We start from the raw sequence: 23052 nt of genomic DNA, 5'->3' as shown, positions 1-23052 counted from the left end.
CACATTTTGCCAACAATTACCTTGTGGGGAATATTCATTTTCTGACTCTGATTACCTGTAGGTCTGAAATTTACAAAACGCACTGTCCTATCTCCTTCAATGATTAATTTGTTTTCAGTTTTGATAAGCCAATTATACAGCCAGCTGTAGAGTAGGCTACTGCATATTTCAGCTTGTTCATCAATGAAGGATTGGTATTTCAGCTGTCTGTCTGTCTGTCTGTCTGTCTGCCTGCCTGCCTGTCTGTCTGTCTGTCTGCCTGCCTGCCTGCCTGTCTGTCTGCCTGCCTGCCTGCCTGCCTGCCTGTCTGTCTGTCTGTCTGTCTGTCTGTCTGTCTGTCTGTCTGTGAGAAAGCATTAGGGAGTGCAGCTGATGTGTTATTTAGCCCACCTCTGAGTCTGAGCTGTCTCTGTCCAGCATTCTGTATTCCCCTAGCCTGGTCCAAGACCTGATTGTGCTGTCCTGCCTACTCCTATGGTCCTTCGGGGTTGGCAAGACAGCACAAACAGATCTGGGACCAGGCTAGTATTTCTCCTCAAAATGCTCAAAAAGGTAAACAAAAGGCACAAACAACGTGTGTCTGTTCTGTGTTAATAGGCAGCAAGGATATCTGAAACACATAAACAAAATGTTGAAAAGATCCTGCAAATGGTTTACTTTCATTCTATTAAAATATTTTGTTGTAATTACCAAAAGACGGCTTTTAACTTTGGTGAAAGTATTCGGGCTAAATTTGGGGCTAAATGTTCTCATTCTAGCTTAAAGTACTGTAGGTTATAAAAACATTTGTATTTGGAGGATTCATGTCATATAGGCTACACAGTACATGTGCACAAAATCCCAGACCTATACCTACTTTCTTGTTTTAAAAATGTTGATTGTACTTTTAACCTTCAAATCCCAGGCATTTAGGCTTTTGGAAATATGTTGAATAAAAGAGAACAGTTGGACAGAAAGAACAGCAGTATAATGGGGGATAAGGACCCACGAGGAAGCAATTGTTTTTCACAGGACTCTGCTGCTTAGAATAGAAACAATGTTCCGAGCCAGTCTACTGATCAAAGACAGCTCCAACCCTCTCCCAGCAGTGACCGAGCCAACTCAACCGCTCCAACCCTCTCCCAGCAGTGACCGAGCCAACTCAACAACTCCAACCCTCTCCCAGCAGTGACCGAGCCAACTCAACCGCTCCAACCCTCTCCCAGCAGTGACCGAGCCAACTCAACCGCTCCAACCCTCTCCCAGCAGTGACCGAGCCAACTCAACCGCTCCAACCCTCTCCCAGCAGTGACCGAGCCAACTCAGGTCCTAAGACAACCACATCCTTCATGCTAAATGCTCAGTCAGCTGGCTCTTTATCACCAAGGTCCATTTCCATTATGCCCAAATTGTGTCAAATAAATGTTGGTTTTAATAGAGGGAAACAACTAAAAAAGAGAATTTTGATCTTTAAATACAAATATATACTTACAAAAATGTTTTATGTACAATAGAAACATCATGTACCAATGAGTGTCTCTGCATGGCAATTAAGTCCAAAAACGATTATCATTCATTCAGTCTGTAAATAAACCGTTTTTTTTTGTGTGTGGGGGACACCCATCATAGGCTACAGTACATCCAGAGGTCTCACCCCACTCAGACCACTCACACCGTGGTCTCTCCCTGGTTGTTGTTAGCCAGTCTCGTATAAAACCTCTTCCAGGAGTTGAGGGTCTTCCCAGACCAGATCCAGAACCCGGACGTTATCCCCACGATCAGAGTCATGAGGTACTTGATCATGAAGACGGTGAAGTCGGGGCTCATGTTGGGGTGTGGGTGGGCCGGACAGGGCACGGCGTACGTCTTACACGTCTGGCTGATCCACGTCCTCTCCCACTGCTCCCGGAAGGCCTGCTCGTAGAAGTAGCAGGCGATGACGATGGTGGCGGGGACGGTGTAGAGCACGCTGAAGATCCCTATCCTCACCATCAGCTTCTCCAGCTTCTCCGTCTTGGTGCCGTCGTGCTTCATGATGGTTCTGATCCGGAACAGAGACACGAAGCCGGCCAGGAGGAACGAGGTGCCGATGAAGAGGTAGACGAAGAGCGGTGCCAGGACGAAGCCTCGGAGAGCGTCCACGCTGTTGATGCCCACGAAGCACACGCCGCTAAGGACATCCCCGTCCACCTGGCCCACCGCCAGGATAGTGATGGTCTTAATGGCGGGCACAGCCCACGCCGCCAGGTGGAAGTACTGCGAGTTGGCCTCGATGGCTTCGTGGCCCCACTTCATCCCTGCTGCCAGGAACCAGGTGAGGGCCAGGATGACCCACCAGATGGAGCTGGCCATGCTGAAAAAATACAACATCATGAAGAGGATGGTACAACCCTCCTTTTTGGTACCCTGCACCACAGTCCTAATGTCGTTGTCAAACCTGTCATTGCAAACCACCTTGTCCTCAAGGAGAAATCCAGCTATGTAGGCAATGGATACCATGGTGTAGCAACCGGATAGGAAGATAATAGGACGCTCAGGGTAGCTGAAGCGCTTCATGTCCACCAGATAGGTTAGAACGGTAAATAACGTGGATGCACAACATAACACGGACCAGATTACTATCCATATCCTGGCGAATTTTAACTCTTCCTCGCTGAAGTACATCATTCCGTTAGATTTCTTTGGCTCACACGGTGCGCCACAGTCATCCTCACCGAGAAAACGGTAATTCAAATAAGTGGGTACTTTCAGCGAAGCCGGGCACTTGAACTGTCCTTTTACAATCCCAGTATCATGCGGAGGCTCCGTTACATCGGGGGTGGGATTGACCGGTGTGCTTTGACCCGACATATTCTGCCCGACGCACAGCTCGCCCGCTCCATGAACCGGGAAAGACTCGCACACGAGCCTTTCCGGCCACTGAAATCCGAATTTGTTCATGAGCGCCTCGCAGCCCTGTCTCGCCCTCTCGCACAGTGACCTGCACGGGGGAAGCGCCTGCTCAAGCACCGTGCACACAGGCGCATACATGGAGCAGAGGAAAAACTTTAAATCAGGAGAACACTGAACTTTCACAAGCGGGTAAAACTGGTGTACCTCGAGCCCTGCGTCCTCCTGGGATGTGTGTCCTAGTAAATTTGGCATGATGGTTTCGTTGTATGCGATGTCCGTACAAAGTGGAATAGAAATCGGTTGGCAAAAGCCGTGCTCTGGAATAGACATTCCCCGGTCGCCATACTGTCCATTTACCCTTATAGATCCTAAACTGATCAATAAAAACACCTGCAAAAATATACACAGTACTCTGTTATAATCCATTGCGAAAGCATTACGCACGGCCACAGACATACTTTCTTTGCGGTTTCTTCCAAAACTAGCTAGCTCGCCAGCTAGCGAGAAACTACTTCCCCGCTCCCTTTCTTTGTTGGGTTTTTCTTTCCTTGTAAATGTACTCCCTTCCTGCGTAACTTTTGGTTGTTTTTGCTTCTCCCCGCCGCTGCGCAGAGATGTTGAAGGTCCCCCAAAATAAAAAAATATCGCTGACAGAATTTGGAGAAAAAAATCCGACCTACTATACACAACACACAGGTCCGGACTCCACAATGTTCTTCTGCTACTCTAGCTGCCCGAACAAACCGGATAGCCTCTCTCTGCTCTGCGCTGTTCAAACCTGTTTCCAGGAGCCCTGCCGTCTCAGTGAGCCGTCTCTCTCTCCTCCATATGGAAAAAAGGGTTGGACTAACAGAGGCAAGGTTTAGGGATCGTCTACAATTGCTCATCTTGAGTATGGCTCTCGATTTTTGACTGATGAGTTTCAATGTCTTAGTTCTATAGCCCGAAACAATATGACATATTTTCTATAAGAATTATGCCCTTATAAATAGGCCTATGATATTCTGAAAGCCACATCTAGGACTACTGATGGAAAAGGAAATATTATTTTACAAATCTGACAGTAGTCCTACTGTTTATATGAGCAAACCCTTTACCCTTAATGTATATGTTCATTTAAACTGTGAGGTATTGACTAAGAGATATCCTATTCGACCTCCTCAAATAGCCTACTATTGTAACAGTCCAGACCCCCTTGATATTATCATCCAGTAAAACTGTGTGTGACTGTAAAACACACTAAATAAATGCCATGTGCTTTCCATATTACAAATGACTATAGCCTAAATGGGTCTTTTAGAGAGGGAAGAACAACCAGCATCATTTTTATCGGTTTCCCCTTTCAACCATAATGTTGTCTCCACCGTTAGGCCCTAGGGACAGGGATGAAAGTGGTTTGTCACCATGAGCCTTTGGGATCAGAGGGGTTTCAAACCCAGCTCCCACAGTGGTGTGCGCAGAGGGAACAGTAGGAGGGAGAGACACTGTGTAGAGGAGAACAGGAAGGAAACTGTGAGAGAGAAAAGAGAGAGAGAGAGAGAGACCCTGTGCAGAACACCAAAGGAAGGAAGAGAGAAACTCCACTACAGTGAGCTTAACAGAGCAGTCCTGCCCCCCTTGACTTTCAGGGAGTCTATCATCTCTCATTTGTCATCAACTGTACTGTACTGTACCTTACTGTTCACCAGAGATATATTAGATAATGTAAGGCTGTTTATTGTACAATAACAGTATCATAACAACATAAATAATAATCGAATCAACTACTGTTGCAACCATCAATAACACTATGACCAGTTATAGAGCGTCAATAATATGATTAGCCCAAGTGATGTGCATCAAAACGTATTTCTAGTTATCAACCTGTGGTTATGTGTGCACAGAAGACTGTCACAGAGCACTCTCTAGAGAATTCAAAACAACATGACCCACCAGCTGAGGCCAAGCAAATACAGAGGACCCCTAATGTTAATCAGTCACCTAGGGATTCTGACTGGTTAAGAGGCATGTCTGTCAGTGGGATTGAGAGGGAGTCAATAAGTATGTAATATATCCTGACAGAAGAATGCAGTGAGACTTGGTTCTTCAAGCTACACCTTGCCAAGAGAGACACACAAACTCAACATGACTTATGTTACTAAATGTCTTGTTTTAGGGCTGGGTGTCTAGACAAGTCTATTCAGTTTGGAATAAAGTTGTCCAGAGAAATCAACGTTACAAAGACAAAGTTAAAACCTTGAGTCAGATTTGACCTTGATGCAGTTGATCTATGAGCCAACATTAAAGAGATAAACTGGAATTAACTATTGGAAATGCATTTTTTAGTGGGGAATTTTTGGTGCAAAACAGTTTCAGAACCATTTATGACCACATGCAATAACCACAGAATAGAATAGAATGACTTCATGTTTTTCCAAAGAAACTTTAAAAACGTTATGAACATTACATTCTTACAGCACACATTGTGTTGTTGGGGTTTCCATGTATTTTTCTCCTACCTGTCTGTCACAGCAGTCATTATGACCCGGAGGTTGTTTGTTTTCATGTTATAAAGTATATCTGTTTAAAGACCATTAGGCTTGAAAACTGTACTCATAAGTGAAGTTACATACATTTTCTAAGATGCATCCCAAATGGCACCCTATTCCCTATATAGTGCACTACATTTAACCAGGGCCCATAGGGATGCACTTTGGGATGCAGACTTGGAGATGTTGTTGACCTATTGGTATGGTTTGAATCAGAGACTTAACACCTTGGTGGGTGTCCAGAGAAAACACTGTTGTGGTACAATACAAAGAAGGACTCTGTAATCAGGCCAGCTGAGCTCACATCAAACATGACTGGTAATACAGGATAAATCACTAGAAACTGTTGCTGGTGCAGTTGAGTAAATTATGCCTTAAAAAAAACGAAGTACGGTAATTAGATCAATTCCAGGGATAACTAATTTCCGGAAATAGCTAATTATGTAAATACCGATGAATAGGAAGATAAAGGCATCCAATATCCACACTAGCATGACCACACTGGATTGGTGTTGTGGTAGAATTAGTATGAAGTAAGTATGTAATACATGACCTAACAACAGCTGTTTTGCATTGGTAGCTGAACACAGTTTGAAGCATTAATAAACTTTATTTATTTCAGGTAAACCAACAATAAACAACATTTACAGAAGGACATTACATCTTCCATAATAACATTACATACAGGTCGTAACAAATAGGTAATGCAACAGCTATTCTACTATTATATTCTAAGTTTCAGTTTATAAAGTGACCGGTAACACTTCTTCTATGTCCGAAACCACTTGTGAAAAATGATGTATTTTCAGAGCATCATACAAAAAAGAAAAAATAGATATGCAAGTGAAGCTTTTTTTTTACTGTAAAACACAGATTCAGTGTTGAGTACAGCGGGGGTTGCATGTCTGGTTCCAAAACGCCTTTCCCAACATATACTGTACGTCTACGCAGTTAAGAAACTGACAAGGCCAAAAAATATACTGTATGTGTATATATCCATATATATTTAATACGAATCCTCTCTTTTATGGCGTTAAGGAGACACCCGTGACCCTGTATGTACGCAAACATAGTATAAGCGTCACTATTACATTTTACACAAGGCGTTTCCCCTCCCCTTTTATATACAGCCTAGTAAGACAGTTTATAACAAAGGATACAAAATGATTAAATATTGACATGTAACTCGAAATATGACAGATTTGAATGGTGTATTTGTAAATGCATTTTTTTAAACATCTGGAAGTTGACCTTAACAAGCAAGAACCAATGGTAACATTAAAATGATAGTAGGCCCCATTCAATTGTTAATCATTTTGACCGTCACAGTGCTCAATGTGCAATTTCACTACTTCTTTCCCAAGATTTCCCTTCATAGAGAAAATGCTTTTAATTCCCAAAGGAGAAAAAAAGAGCTTTCAGGAACTCCACCCACGCAGGCAGGCAGGCAGTCCAAAATATATACAGTATTTTCATGTTTATGTGATATCGCAGGCAGGCGGCAAAGGAAGAAACTCCTGGGACACAAAGGCACAAAATAAAAAGGGGGCAAAAGAAAAGTGATATGCCACACACACAGAAAGCAGGAGAGTAACGTATCAAAACAAATTATTCAGCTGCTTAATACCTCCTGTATCCCATAAAGCCATGCAAGGCCGAGCAGAGCGAGCGGCGATCTATCTCAACAGAGCTCTCTGGTATTAACCCTCCTCTGTCACGCTGCTTTAGTCACATTAAGACGCCACTCTAGATTCTCCTCCCTTCCTCACTACCACGACACAGAGTCACTTGCCACACCAGGAATGACACTGAAGTCCTATAAAATCACTTCAAGTATCTGTAGTAGTTCTCCTTAAAAAGTCTGTGCATCACTGGGGTTGGAAACTGGGGTCTGTTGGCCTATATTACGGTTGCCAAGGGAGGGCACTGATATTTCTAGTCTGTGCAGGCAAGAGCATGTGATTAAGGACAAAACAGGTGCAAAAAGTGTCATTTTTAATAAGCTGGAATGTACAGTAGGGCAAATAGATTGAAAAAGTGCATTCTCAAAAAGCTAATGACACAAGTCGTCACTATCACTGTGTTTCTCTGTCGTTGCCTCGAGTGCTCTATACCACACCAACCACCACTAGAGATGGTGGGACAATTAAAGCTGTACCATAACATGGACTTGGCCATATGGCGAATCATGTCAAAGCCTTCTACAAGACTCCTTTCTTTTTAGTGTCTCCTCCTCCTCTTCCTCCTCCCTCGATGATAGACTAGCAGGTGAGGCAGGGGTGGAGAGGGACTGTGTGTGGCCAAGTGTCTACAGTATTATACCTGTGACTGTCTCTCATGTGTTCTCATGTGTGTGTGTGTGTGTGTGTGTGTGAGCATGTGTGTGTGTGTGTGTGTGTGTGTGTGTGTGTGTGTGTGTGTGTGTGTGTGTGTGTGTAATCTCTCCTGATAGTCAGTGTGTGTCCATGATGTCTCATTCAGAACTCTCCTCCCCCTCCTCTACTTGTGAACAGTACAGGCCCATTCAGATTAGTGGTAGATTTCAAATCAATCCATAAAAAGTGAACCCATATTCTCCATGTTACTGGTCATTGCTATATTACCTAGCTCACACATGACTAATATGAGCAGATATTTTTACACAAAACAACACCCAGCTGAAAATCGAACACAAAGAGATCTTTGTACCAGCCAATGTAACATAGTACCCAAGAAACAAAACAATTTGTTAGATCAATATCATACGATATCATAAAAAGTGCTCCTAATAATTTTATTAATGTGATAGCTGAGACAAACAGACGATGATGTCTGATATACAGTACATTACTGGACGGTATCAAAGGACGTGAAGGAGAAGAGGATTGTCATGGGTCGAAGTAACCAAGAGATCAAAATCCCACTGAGCCTATTGCCATTGTGTTTTACCATCTAGATACAGTGTACAACAGGATGCGGTATAGATAACAGTACCTCATGGCCTACATGGAAGCACCAATGAAAGGGTATAGCCCATATTGCCCATGTTTGATGCACACGCAACCACACAGATATAACACACACACACACACACACACACACACACACACACACACACACACACACACACACACACACACACACTGAGACGAACCACAGCGAATGTAACATATAACATGTGACTCTTCACGATGTCATCGGTGCTCATTGCTTTGTGTGTATGCATCATCTCTAGCAGAGACTAATGGTTTATTATCACCAATATCACTATTACAGGATTACTAACATTGCTCTTATAATTATTATTGATTTGATGTCATTTGACTCTGGCCTGACAGTTACAGAGGAGGAACAGGTCAAAGGTAAAGAGAAACATTACTACCGCTTGTCATTCTAAGTTAAAGTTTGTGTTGTGAGTTAAACTGTCCAGGGGGTGTGTATCTGTGTTTGTGTACGTGTGAGTTTGTGCATGCGTGCGTGAATGCATGCAAGTGAAAGAATTTAAGCTTTCTTGGAGTCCATGATATATTTTCTAAATATGAGTATACTGTACATACAAATATACATTCTTACATTGGTAGTTAGAAACACAAGCCACAGTATGCATCAATAGTATTGTAAAGACCCTTGATGATTAAGGGTATTGTAAATGTGTCAACGATATATGAGTATCATAACATTATAAAAGTCAACAAAAATTGCAAATTATAAAACTGAAATTGGAGGTGTCACCCACCAAAATGTATACACTCAGGCACACAAACACACACACACACCACACACACGGTTGGAAAAGTAATAAGTTAAAGAAACAGAAGAGGGTATGTGATCCCGGTGGCTCCTCCATCTCAGTGTCTTTGTCCTTCTCTCTTGGACTGACCACAGCAGCAACCTGAAAAACACAGACACAAACACATGAGTTAATCTGCCAACTGGAAATAAACTAATCACAACTACCTTATTTCTGAACGACCCCTTTGGAGAGAAGTAGAGAGAGAGAGAAGTAGAGAGAGAGAAGTAGAGAGAGAGAAGTAGAGAGAGAGAAGAGAGAGAGAGAGAGAGAGAGAGAGAGAGAGAGAGAGATCAACAAAAATCTTAAAGATGTTGACATCATCATTCTGCAGGAGACATGGTGTAAGGCTGACATTGTCACTCACTGTCCCACAGGCTACAGAGAGGTAATTGTGCCATCACAGCTCTGTCAATAGAGGCAGAGACTCTGGAGGACTGATCATTTGGTACAAATCCGAACTACAAAATCTAATTGATCCCCTCAAAATTGGTAAATATCACATTTGGTTAAAACTGAAAAAATATGTGTTCCTTTGCGCAATATACCCCCCCCCCCCCACAGAATCCCCATATTACTCAGAGGAGATTTTCCCCGCCCTTGAGGAAGAGACGTGCCATTTCCAGGCCCAGGGAAATGTGCTCATTTGTGGAACACTACCTGATCTAACGAGCACACGAGGAAACAGCTTTATTACAGGCCATACTGTTTCTAACTGTAGGATATGCATATAATTGGTAGATTTGGATAGAAAACACTATAAAGTTTCCAAAACTGTTAAAATAATGTCTGTGAGTATAACAGAACTGATATGGCAGACAAAAACCTGAGGAAAATCCATCCAGGAAGTACTATTATTTTGAAAGGCTGTTTTTCCATTGAAAGCCTATCCACCATACAAAGACTTAGGACCCAGTTCACGATCGCTATGGCTTCTTCTACATGTGGCCAGTCTTTAGGCATTGTTTCAGGCTTTTACTCTGACAAATTAGGGAGATACAGCACTTTCAATGAGTGGACAGTGGAAATTTCCAGACATGAGTTCAGTGCGCGATCGGGAGCGCACCTTTCTTGTTTCTCCTTTTCTATTGACGAAGCATTTGTCCAGTTTAAATATTATTGATTATTTATGACAAAAACAACCTGAGGATTGATTTTAAACATCGTTTGACATGTTTCTACGAACTTCTATTGTACTTTTTTAGATTTTTCATCTGTCTGTTGTGACCGCATTTAATCCAATGGATTGCTGAACAAAACACACCAACAAAACGGAGGTTTTTGGACATAAAGAGGGACATTATCGAACAAAACAAACATTTATTGTGTAACATGGAGTCTTCGGAGTGCAACCATATGAAGATCATCAAAGGTAAGTGATACATTTTATCGCTATTTCTGACTTTTGTTACTCGTCTTCTTGGCTGCTAACTGTTTGTAATGATTTGTCTGCTGGGTGCTGTTCTCAGATAATCGCATGGTATGCTTTCGCTGTGAAGCCTTTTTGAAATCTGACACAGCGGTTGGATTAACAAGAAGATTATCTTTAAGCTGGTGTATAACATTTGTATCTTTTATGTATGTTTATTATGAGAATTTCTGTTTTGTTAAGTTTCACGCTCTGCAATTTCACCGGATATTGTTTGAGACAGTGGATTATTGAACAAAACGCGCAAACAAAACGGAGGTTTTTGGATATAAACATGGACTTTATCAAACAAAACAAAAATTTATTGAGTAAATGGGAGTCTTGTGAGTGCAAACATATGAAGATCATCAAAGGTAAGTGATTAATTTCATCACTATTTCTGACTTGTGTCACTCCTCTACTTGGCTTGTTACTGTTTGTAATGATTTGTCTGCTGGGCGCTGTTCTCAGATAATCGCATGGTTTGCTTTCGCCGTAAAGCCTTTTTGAAATCTGACACCGTGGTTGGATTAACAAGAAGTTTATCTTTAAACCCATGTATAACACTCGTATGTTTCATGAATTTTTATAATGAGTATTTCTGTTTTTGAATTTGGCGCTCTGCAATTTCACTGGATGTTGGCCAGCTAGCGTCCCACACCCCCTAGTGAGGGTAATCTCCCCCATAGAAACAACAGTGACAGCACTGTCAACAAAAACAGAAGGGATCTGTTGCAGCTCTTTAGAAGCCTGGGTCTGTACTTTGTCAATGGTAGGTTACGGGGGGACTCTTTGGGGAGATTCACCTACTGCTCACCTCTTGGCCACAGTAGACTATATGATTACAGACATTGATCCTTTCTCTCTCAGCTCATTCACTGTCAAGCCACTAACACCTCTGTCTGATCACAGCCAAATTACGTTGTTCCTCAAAAGAACAGACATGGAAACAACCACACATTCACAGCCCAGTAAGCTGTGCAACATCAGAAATTCATACAGATGGGCCCAAAACAGCACAGAAGAATACCAGAGAGCAACCTGTAACCAAAATATCCAAACACTCTTAGATATCTTTCTGGATACCACATTCACTCACAGTAAAGAAGGCATCAATCTAGCAGTAAAAAACATCAACTATATATTCAGGCAAACAGCAAAAGAAGCACAATTGAAATTGATAAAAAAACGAAACAAAAAAGATCACATATGACAACTGGTTTGATGCAGATTGTAAAATTATAAGGAAAACACTTAGAACACTATCCAACCAAAAGCACAGAGACCCAAATAATGGTGAATTACACCTTCATTACTGTGAGACTTTAAAACTCTATAAACGTACACTCAGCACCAAAAAAAGCACAGTACAACAGCAAGCAGCTGACACTAATTGAGGAGTCCATAAACACAAACAACTTCTGGCAAAATTGGAAAAAAAAGGAATTAGCGATACAAAATGGTGACATATGGACAACCCATTTTAAAACACAGTTCAAATTGACACAAACGCAGAACAACGCCAAATTCATGAGAAGTTGAATGGATTAGAAAAAGCTATAAAGGACAATCAAAATCCATTGGATTCCACAATTACTGACCAGGAGCTCTATAAGAAACATCAGGCCCTCAAATTTAAAAAAGCATGCGGACCTGATGGCATCTAAAATGAGATGCTCAAACTCACTAGTGCAGAATTTCAATTGGCTATATTAAAACAGTTTAATTTGATCCTGAGTGTAGGCTATTTCCCTGACATCTGGAATCAAGGACTCAAACCCCAATCTTTAAGAATGGAGACAAATTTGACCCTAACAATTGCAGAGACATTCGTGTGAACAGTAACCTGGGGAAGGTTTTCTGTAGTATTATAAATATAAGAGTTCTAAACTTCCTTAATAAGCACAATGTCTTGAGTAAAACCAAATTGGATTCATACCAAAACATCGCATGACTGATCATATTTACACCCTACACCCTGATAGATAAGCATGTCCACCAAAATAATACCAAAATATACGCTTGCTTTATCGACTTCCAAAAAGAATTTGATTCTATTTGGCATACAGGACTCTTCTACAAAGTTATTGAAAGTGGTGTAGGGGGTAAAACATATGACATAATTAAATCAATGTATACTGGCAATATGTGCAGCAGTAAAATTGGCAAGAAAAGAACAGAATTCTTTAACCAGGGGCGGGGCCTTCGCCAGGGTTGCAATCTGAGCCCTGCACTCTTCAATATTTACATCAACGAAATGGCCACTATTCTAGAAAAATATTCAGCCCCTGGTGTTACTCTCCTGTCACGACTCCCGCCGAAGTCGGTCTCTCTCCTTGTTCGGGCGGCGTTTGGCGGTCAACGTCACCGGTCTTCTAGCCATCGCCGCTCCACCTTTTCATTTTCCATTTGTTTTGTTTTCCGCACACCTGGTTTACATCCCCTCATTACTCTACGTGTATATTATCCTCTGTTCCCCCCCATGTCTGTGTGTTGTATTGTTTGTTGTAAAGTGTATGTGCACTCTAGACTGGTTTTGCGACGGGTTATTTAGACCCGTATTTTGTCATTTTGGGTACAGTGTGTTTTGCCTTATTAAAGTGCTCCGGTTGTTACCCATTTCTGCTCTCCTGCGCCTGACTTCCCTGCAGCCAGTTACGCACCTTTTACAGAATACCACACCATCTAATGGAGTCAGCAGGAGCAGGTACCCCTGTTGTAGGGGTTGAGGAGCGCGTCCGAGAGCATGCGGCGATGCTCCATCATCTCGGCGCCGTTATGGACCGCGTCGTTCAGACAATGGACCGCTGGGAGAGACAGGGAGACCCTCCAGCGCCTCCACCAGCGCAACAGGGGTCGCCACTACTCGCCCCTCCTGCACCCGCTCCTGCAGTGGGGTTCGTCTTGCCCTTCCCGGGGAGTATGATGGGACGGCGGCACGCTGCCATGGTTCCCTGCTGCAGCTGGACCTATACCTGGCGACCGTCTACCCGGCTCTTTCGGGATGTGAGAGGGTGTCCGCCCTCGTCTCGTGCCTCTCGGGGAAAGCCCTGGAGTGGGCTAACGCCGTGTGGTTAGAAAGAGATGCGGCGCTGGACCACTTCGAGGAGTTCACCCGACTCAATTACCACCCCATTGTTGGGGGGATTGTGCGATAAACCTCCAGGTAGACGCCGCACTTCACAGGAGTCACGTGTATCCCCTGTCACAGGCGGAGACGGCGGCTATGGAAACATATGTCTCCGAATCCCTGCGTCAGGGGTTCATTCGGTCCTCCACTTCACCTGCCTCCTTGAGTTTCTTTTCTTTGAAGAAGAAGGAGGGAGGTCTGCGCCTGTGTATTGACTATCGATCCCTAAACCAGATCACTGTGAAGTACAGTTACCCGCTACCTCTCATAGCCACAGTGATTGAGTCAATACACGGGGCGCACTTCTTCACCAAACTAGATCTCAGGAGCGCTTACAACCTGGTGCGTATCCGGGAGGGAGACGAGTGGAAGACGGTGTTCAGTACTACCTCAGGGCATTATGAGTACCTCGTAATGCCGTATGGGTTGATGAATGCTCCATCCGTCTTCCAAGCCTTTGTAGACAACATTTTCAGGGACCTGCATGGGCAGGGCGTAGTGGTGTATATTGATGACATTCTGATATACACCGCTGCACGCGCCGAGCATGTGTCCCTTGTGCACAAGGTGCTTGGTCGACTGTTGGAGCATGACCTGTACGTCAAGGCTGAGAAATGCCTGCTCTTCCAGCAGTCTGTCTCCTTCCTAGGGTACCGCATTTCCACCTCAGGGGTGGAGATGGAAAGTGACAGCATTTCAGCCGTGCGTAATTGGCCGACTCCCACCACGGTAAAGGAGGTGCAGCTGTTTCTAGGGTTTTCCAATTACTACTGGAGGTTTATCCAGGGTTTTGGTCAGGTAGCAGCTCCCATTACATCACTGCTGAAGGGCGGCCCGGTACGTTTGCAGTGGTTGGCTGAGGCAGACAGGGCTTTTGGTCACCTGAGGGCTTTGTTTACCTCGGCTCCCGTGCTGGCCCATCCGGATCCCTCTTTGGCATTCACAGTGGAGGTGGACGCGTCCGAGGCTGGGATAGGAGCCGTGCTCTCTCAGCGCTCGGGCATGCCACCGAAGCTCCGCCCCTGTGTCTTCTTCTCAAGGAAGCTCAGCCCGGCGGAGCGAAACTATGATGTGGAGGACCGGGAGTTGTTGGCTGTTGTCAAGGCGTTGAAGGCATAGAGACATTGGCTTGAGGGGGCTAAACACCCTTTTCTCATCTGGACTGACCACTGCAACCTGGAGTACATCCGGGCAGCGAGGAGACTGAATCCTCATCAGGCAATGTTTTTTACCCGCTTTGTTTTCACCCTTTCCTACAGACCAAGTTCCCAAAATGTGAAGGCAGATGCACTGTCCCGGCTGTATGACACAGAGGAGCGGCCCATGGATCCTACCCCGATACTCCCGGCCTCCTGCCTGGTGGCGCCGGGAGTGTGAGAGCTGGACGCAGACATTGAGCAGGTGTTACGTACAAAGCCCGCTCCCCTCCAGTGTCCCGCTGTGCGTCTGTACGTTCCATCTGCTGTCCGTGACCGGTTGATCTATTGGGCCCACACGTCACCCTCCTCTGGTCATCCAGGCATCGGTCGGACGGTGCGCTGTTTGAGTGGGAAGTACTGGTGGCCTACCTTGGCCAAGGACATGAGGGTTTATGTTTCCTCCTGCTCGGTGTGCATCCAGTGTAAGGCTCCTAGGCACCTGCCCAGAGGTAAGCTACACCCCTCACCCATTCCACAATGGCCATGGTCGCACCTGTCGGTCGATTTCCTCACAGATCTTCCCTCCTCACAGGGGAACACCACAATCCTGGTCATTGTGGATCGTTTCTCTAAGTCCTGCCATCTCCTCCCTCTGCCCGGTCTCTCTACAGCCCTACAGACTGCGGAGGCCTTGTTTACGCACGTCTTCCGGCATTACGGGGTGCCTGAGGATATAGTGTCTGATCGGGGTCCCCAGTTCATGTCGAGTGTCTGGAGGGTGTTCATGGAACATCTGGGGGTCTTGATCAGCCTGACCTCGGGTTTTCACCCCGAGAGTAATGGGCAGGTGGAGAGAGTGAACCAGGATGTGGCCCTGGTGTATTCCGTTCGCTACATACTGGATTCGAGGCGTCGGGCGAGGAGCCTTCAGTACCTCGTGGAGTGGGAGGGGTACGGTCCGGAGGAGAGATGCTGGGTTCCGGTGGAGGACGTGTTGGACCCTTCACTGCTGCGGGAGCTCCACCGTCGCCGTCCGGATTACCCTGCACCTCGCCCTCTGGGTCGTCCCTGAGGCCGGTGTCGACGTGCGTCAAGGAGGCGGTACTGACTTCGGCGGGAGTCGTGACAGGAGACTAACACCAGGGACTAAAGATTTTTCTGGAATAGTGGCCAATTCGTTGATGTAAATATTGAAGAGTGCAGGGCTCAGATTGCAACCTTGGCGAAGGCCCCGCCCCTGGTTAAAGAATTCTGGTCTTTTCTTGCCAAGTGCTCCAGTTGTTACCCATTTCTGCTCTCCTGCGCCTGACTTCCTTGCAGCCAGTTACGCACCTTTTACATCTCCACAATTCAGAGGTTAAATACCTACTCTTCGCAGATGACCTATGCCTGCTGTCACCCACAGCACATGGCCTACAGCAGGGCCTGGACCTGCTAGAGCAGTACTGCCAGACCTGGGCCCTGGCAGTAAACCCCAAAAAGACTAAAATAATGATTTTCCAGAGAAGATCCAGATCTCAGTGAATTAGACCAAAGTTCTCAATTGGTTCAAAATATATAGAGTCACACACTACAATTACTTAGGTTTAAAAATAAGCTCAACTGGACACCTTAAAGAGGCAGTGAATCAACTGAGAAAGAAAGCACGCAGGGGATTCTACGCCATTGAATATGTAATTGAACCAATTGCACTTCATGGCAGCGAGGTGTGGGGTCCACTTGCAAAACAAGATTTCATCAAATGGGACAAACACCTCATTGAAACCGTGCATGCAGAGTTCTGTAAGATTCTCCTACATGTCCAGAGGAAAACTACAAACAATGCATGCAGGGCAGAATTAGGCCAATATTGACTAATAATAAAAACTCAAAAACTCAATAAAAAAAGAGCAATTAAGTTTTGGAAACATCTAAAATACAGTGACCCCCTCTCATATCATTACCAAGCCCTGCAATGCCAAGAGCTGAGCAAAGAAAATAGTCCTCTCATCCAGCTGGTCCTGGGGCTGAGTTCACAAACTTGTTCTACTGACACACTGAAGCCTCAGGACCAGAACATCTAATCAATCTGAATAAACCAAATTACAACACAGTCAAAACAAAACTACATTGCTTATTGGGAAACACAAGCACAAACACAAAGCAAAATGCAGTGCTATCTAGCTCTATATCGACAGTACACAGTGGCTAACTATTTGACCATGGTTACTGATCAAAACCGAAAAACATTGATAAAGTACAGCCTTGCCATTGAGAAGGGTAGACACAGGAAAACCTGGCTCCCTGTAGAGGAAAGGCTGTGCAACCACTGCACAACAGCAGAACCTGAGACGGAGCTGCATTTCCTGACAAAATGTGAAAAATATAAAACAATTAGAGAGTGTCATTTCCCCAAATTTGAAACTCTTATTCAAGGTTTCAAAGACCTCTCTGATGAGAGTAGGCTACCCGTCCTGTTGGGGGAGGACGCAGAGAGCTGCGGGTTGGCAGAGCACTACATTGCTGCCTGCCATAAGTTGAGGGACAGTGTCTGACAGACCAATCAACCTGCACATGTACTCTACTGTATGCGTATTGTTATTGTTCAATGTATGGTTATTTTGACCCTTGGTAATTGTTGTTACTGTTGTCTTGTTGACAATTTTGATTCTCATTATTTTCATATTGTAAATATCCAAAGTAAGCTTTGGCAATATGTACATTGTTACGTCATGCCAATAAAGCAAATTGAATTGAATTGAATTGAGAGAGAGAGAGAGATAACCCAGTAGACCTGGCTGGCTTGGAGCGCTCCTCTAATCCCCTTCTTTCATTCTAGTGACCATACTGCAATAATAAATAATGCATGTCTCTCCCTGTGTTCTCTCTCTCTCTCTCTCTCTCTCTCTCTCTCTCTCTCTCTCTCTCTCTCTCTCTCTCTCTCTCTCCCCCTTTCTCTCTCATTCTTTCCCCCCTCTTTCTCTTTCTCTCTCTCACTCAGCTTTTGGAAGTCCATTCCCAGTGGATGTGAGGCAGTCTATGCCAGGAATCTGAAGTCTTGGATGGACGCCTCCTTTATCTGCAGCTCATACAGCTCTCTGACTCAAAAACACATACAGGCGGAGTAGGAATGTGTGTTAGTGTGTGTGTGTGTGTGTGTGTGTGTGTGTGTGTGTGTGTGTGTGTGTGTGTGTGTGTGTGTGTGTGTGTGTGTGTGTGTGTGTGTGTGTGTGTGTGTGTGTGTGCGTGTGTGTTTGTGTGTTTGTGTGTGAGAGAGAGAGAGAGAGAGAGAGAGAGGAGAAAGAGAAGTAGCGAGAAGATGAGCTTGACTTCAGGTTGCATGGTTTAAGGCAGGGATAGAGTATGGAGTCTTGTTTGGTCAAGAAGGACACAGCGAGATGAACAGAGTGGACATAGGACAGAAACAGAGAAAAGGGGATACACAGACAGAGAGAGGAAAGAAGAAAGGATGTGGAGCTGAAAAGTTCAAGGTCACAGAAGCACTCTGTCTCTCTACCCTTCATCTCTCTCTCTTTCTCCGCCTCAGGGTGAGTTATTGGATGGCAGGTCGTGAGGCCCACACAGAGGGATCTCTCTCTCCTCCCTCTCTCCTTTTGCTCTCCTCCCTACAGTATCATATACTCTTTAAGTCAACAATGGAATGTGTTGTTTTTGGGGCCTGATTTAGTAAGAACAGATGTAGGGTTCCAGTCCTGTGGGATGAAAAAGTACTGAAGATGAGTGCGTGTGAGTGTGTGTGAGTGAGCATGTGTTTGTGTGTGTGTGTAGGGGGTTCCTCTTAAGGAACCAGATGGGTAGGATTTGTAGGGCGTGGCCATGTCCAATAGGGCCAGCTGTTGTCTGTCATACAATGGTGAATAGACAGAGACCCCTCCCCCCACACACACAATGACATCATTAAGAAGGGAAAGTGCTTAGTGCTGGGTGGTGGGATATTTAACAATGGAGAGAGAGATCGAGAGAGAGAATAAGAATGGGGGTTGGGAGCAAAATGGAGATACCAGTGACTAGAGGTAGAGGTGACTACTTAAAAAAAAAACACAAGCTAACCTCTCTCTCTCTGATCACCCTTCCCCCTCCACTCGCCCACACACGCGTGTGTAGCCTGCTCCCCCTTTTCTCCCCACTCCCTCTCCCCCCTCTCCCACCAGATCCCAGTCTCTCTGAGGCCATGTTCAAATATCAGCACAGTTCTCCTCTAGATGTTCATCGGGCAGCCAGTCAGTCTTGCAGTGAGCGGGTCGCTCCCCAGACAATCCCCTCCTCAACACACACACACCTTTCATCCCTTATATCTGCCTGATCAAAGAGCCTGTCACTACCGTGAAGCAGCAGCTCTGGAAATACTAATAACCCCAGATGAACACCTCAGAGAACGGAGACAAACCTCTCAGGTGTTGTAGAATACAAACACACTTCAAATAAGCCTAAGTAGCATATAAACACCATGGACATAATAATGTAGACAAAAACACTGAGGGGTTTTAAAACAGTCAAATACTTCAAATAGGCCTAACTAGTTTATCAATAAGTATGTTAACATGCACACTAATCATTTGATATTAAACTGTCTTTGGCATTAGGCAGATTATGCATTAGTCATGTAAACACTTTGCTCTGCTAAGCTTAATCGGCGTAAGGTCAAAATCATAGTAAGCATACGCCGATTAAAACACCTGGTGTTCTGAGCAATCATTCAAATGATTAGGACATGTAAAAAAAGACCTTAATCGGCGTTCCAGCAGTGTATTTGATCTGGGCATATGCTAGCACCAGCCCAGCGAACCTCCCTCTTTAGCACAACTGTATGTATGTGTCTTAGAAGTAGTTTTCACATACAAACTTTATATGTACAAACTCAGAATCAAATACGCTTCCCAAAAAGAACATGTTCGCTGAGGTAAAACGTTTATTTTGATTGGTGATTTTCTGCATTTATCAGAGTCCCATCAGGTAGCCTGATTTCAAATGTGTCAATGTAAACAGTATTATTAGGGAAATCGGTCTTCTTGCAAAGCATGTAAAAGTTTTAATCAAACTATCATATTAACCTGACTATCCACAATAATCGCATTACTGTGTGCATATAACCGTACTCAATTACATTTTTACAGGTCTCTTTTTACAATTTGGTTCTAAATTCTGCAGATTAATATCAATCCAAAATACCCTGAATTAACAGGAGTTTCTCTACATTGGTAGTCAGGCAAGCTTGACTGAGGCAGGCTGACACCCCCTGCCTACCCTCCCTCCAGAGGTCACGCCCTCTGACCCCTAACCCCCACAGCGGTCCCGTCATGTCTGATCCCGGGGTAATGAGGTGCGTCAGCCCGCCATTAAACATCACTCACACAACACCCTCAGCTGAGACAGCCCTGATGCTTTAACAAACTGTTTTACGTGCTGGGCTATAAACTGTGTGTGTGGGTGTGTAGGTGTGTGTGTTTGTGAATTGAGGATTTGGAGTGATTTTAATTAAAACAAATCATTTTCCATTTCTTTAAAGCACAGGTTTAATTAAAAAACCCAAAGGTCCCCTACTGGATGTAGACTGGACTTAAAAGTTTCCAGTCATTAGAATGACAGGAATGCTGTGTTATGGCTACTGCTGTGTTGGGTTGCCATGGCTACTGCAGACTTCACTGGTCTTACATGAGCAGTCGTTTCCAGAGTACTTGTAACAATAATTAACCATTTAGAATGCCTAAATCATCTAAATCATACACTCTCTGTCTCTCTCTCACACACACGCACACAGTCAAATCCTCCCAGAGTCGTGAGTATCGATCGGTGGTTTGCAGATTGTTTTCTCTGCTTTAACGGACTAACAGAAATCTCCCCACCTGTTTGCTTAGTGGAATACCCTTTACATATACACTTATTTAACAAGACATGGAGCTTGTCTGTGGTGGTTTTTCTGGTAAGGTTCCAGCCATGGTTTATCACTAATAAAAACAGTGTGAATACCAGAGCCAGTTAGGCAGGGCAGCCTAATGTTTACCAGTCTATAGTCCTATAGCCTGTCTCAGTACTACGCTCCCTTCATTAAAACAGCGCTCTACATATCCATACACCCCTGCCTGCCAGGCTAAACATGACTGGGCCTAATGAAATATGAAAGAGAGAGAGAGAGAGAGAGAGAGAGACAGAGAGAGAATGAGAGAGAGAGAAACACACACACACACATACATTCTTGTTTATCTAACCTTGTTGGGACACACAACTGATTCCCATTCAAAATCTTATTTTCCTTAAACCCTAACCCTAACCCTAAACCTAGCCCTAAGCATAACCATAAACTTAACCCTAAACCCCTAATCCAATTCTAACACTAATATACTTTTTCCTTGTGGGGACTAACAAAAGGGGCGGCAGGTAGCCTAGTGGTTAGAGTGTTGGACTAGTAACCGGAAGGTTGCTAGATTGAATCCCCGAGCTGACGAGGTAAAAACCTAGCGTTCTGCCCCTGAACAAGGCAGTTAACCCACTGTTCCTAGGCCGTCATTGAAAATAAGAATTTGTTTTTAACTGACTTGCCTAGTTAAATAAAGGTAAAAAATACAAATAAATGTCACCAGTTGGTCAAATTTGTGTTAGTTTACTACTGTTGTGGGGACTTCTGGTTAAACACGTCCAGTACACACACATGCACACGCACGCGCACGCACACACACAGAGGTTTGTAGAAGGGGTTGAGGGGTACAGGAAGCAGCCACTCCACCTTCAGGCCCCCGGCTGTCACATGACATGCAGATTCCAAAGGGGAATTGGCCGATGACCCACACGCTGGTGGGTATATGGGAAAGTTGTTTTATTCCAGCACTGGCTTAAGACCCTCACACGCTATCTCCCTACCTCAGAACAGACAGAGGCACCATGCATGGGCTAGCTAGCTGACTAGTGAGGATAACACAGCTGTCTCTGCTTCTCTCTCTCTTCTCTCTGGGCAGAGGGGTTAAGTTAACCCATTCCTGTGTGTGTGTGAAGATGTGAGGCAGTGGAGGTGAGGGGTTTGTTCGGAAGCTAGATCTGTGGTGGCACAATTGCAGAAAGGAAAACGTTCTGGGGTGGGTTTCCCGAAAACTTTGTTGCTAATGTGGTAGTTTTCAAAGACTACAGAGGGAAGAAGAAAAACACTTAGGTGAATGCTATGGACTAAAGGACTAACTAACTCACCTTCTCTTTCTTTCTTTCTTTCTTTCTTTCTTTCTTTCTTTCTTTCTTTCTTTCTTTCTTTCTTTCTTTCTTTCTTTCTTTCTTTCTTTCTTTATTTATTTATTTATTTCTTTCTTTATTTCTTTATTTCCCTCTCAAGAACGTTCTCTGTAGGTCTCCCCAGGAGAAGAGGGTATATTCTACACATGGATGTGTTTTCTATTTCCTCATGTCCTGGCACCACAACCCCACTGTTGAACGTCTTCCATGTCAGCACCTCAGATACAGCCAGAGTAGCACGTACACACTCTCTCTCTTGTCTCTCAGACACACATGGAGCACATATGCACTGCATAAGGTATACACACGCACACACGCACACACACACACACACACACACACACACACACACACACACACACACACACACACACACACACACACACACACACACACACACACACACACACACACACACACACACAGTCAGAGCAGAGGCCTTAGCTTTCAGGCAGCACAGGTGCAAGTCATTATACACACATTCCTGGGTGCATTAAGAGTTGCGTCTGTGAGGCGATGGGAAGCTGGGTGTTTACATAGCAAGTCATCTCTACAGCCTTGTTCTACACTACCCTGGATTTACGACAGCAACTGCTACTCCTAACAGCACCACCCTCCAAAGCACTATTACTGGAACTGCTGGTACCACCACCGTTCAAATGACTACTAACTTCCATTACAGCTACAACGGCTTGGCTGGCTGAGGCCAAATAAAGAGATGAGAAACTGTAGTTTGAAGAACAAACTACAGACATATTATATTCTGCTTTACACACATTTTTTGAATATGTCATTTTAAAGTGCACATGAATAAATAGGAGCTGTGGTGTGGGTGAATGATGTCTGGCCCCCTTAGATATTACCAGTGTGTATGTCGTGTGTCTGTGTTTGTGTGTCCATTGGATCTTCAACGGAAAGACCAATTACACACCCTCAGCCTCTAAAGCACTGCGCCCACTAAAGACGCCGCCAGTGTCAAACTATTTCTGGGG

At 44.4% G+C, this 23052-nt stretch overlaps 2 protein-coding genes across 8 annotated transcripts in view; both read right to left on the bottom strand.

Moving 5' to 3' along the window:
- Positions 1-592: 592 nt before the first annotated feature.
- On the bottom strand, positions 593-3687 carry LOC106579053 (frizzled-1). The gene has a single exon (XM_014158482.2). It carries the CDS (start codon positions 3325-3327, stop codon positions 1648-1650), a length of 1680 nt encoding a protein of 559 aa, XP_014013957.2. The 5' UTR covers positions 3328-3687; the 3' UTR covers positions 593-1647.
- A 2302-nt stretch (positions 3688-5989) lies between these two features.
- LOC106579405 (cyclin-dependent kinase 14) overlaps positions 5990-23052 on the bottom strand; it is a 215627-nt gene continuing 198564 nt past the window's right edge. For all 7 annotated transcript variants that reach the window (XM_014159277.2, XM_045701627.1, XM_045701610.1 and 4 more), the window contains one exon: positions 5990-9270. The gene's annotated coding sequence lies outside the window, so the exon portion shown is untranslated. The remainder of the gene's footprint in view (positions 9271-23052) is intronic.

This window comes from Salmo salar, chromosome ssa02, assembly GCF_905237065.1.
Source record: "Salmo salar chromosome ssa02, Ssal_v3.1, whole genome shotgun sequence".
NCBI classification, from domain to species: Eukaryota; Metazoa; Chordata; class Actinopteri; order Salmoniformes; family Salmonidae; genus Salmo; species Salmo salar.
This window is presented reverse-complemented; position numbering and strand designations above follow the sequence as displayed.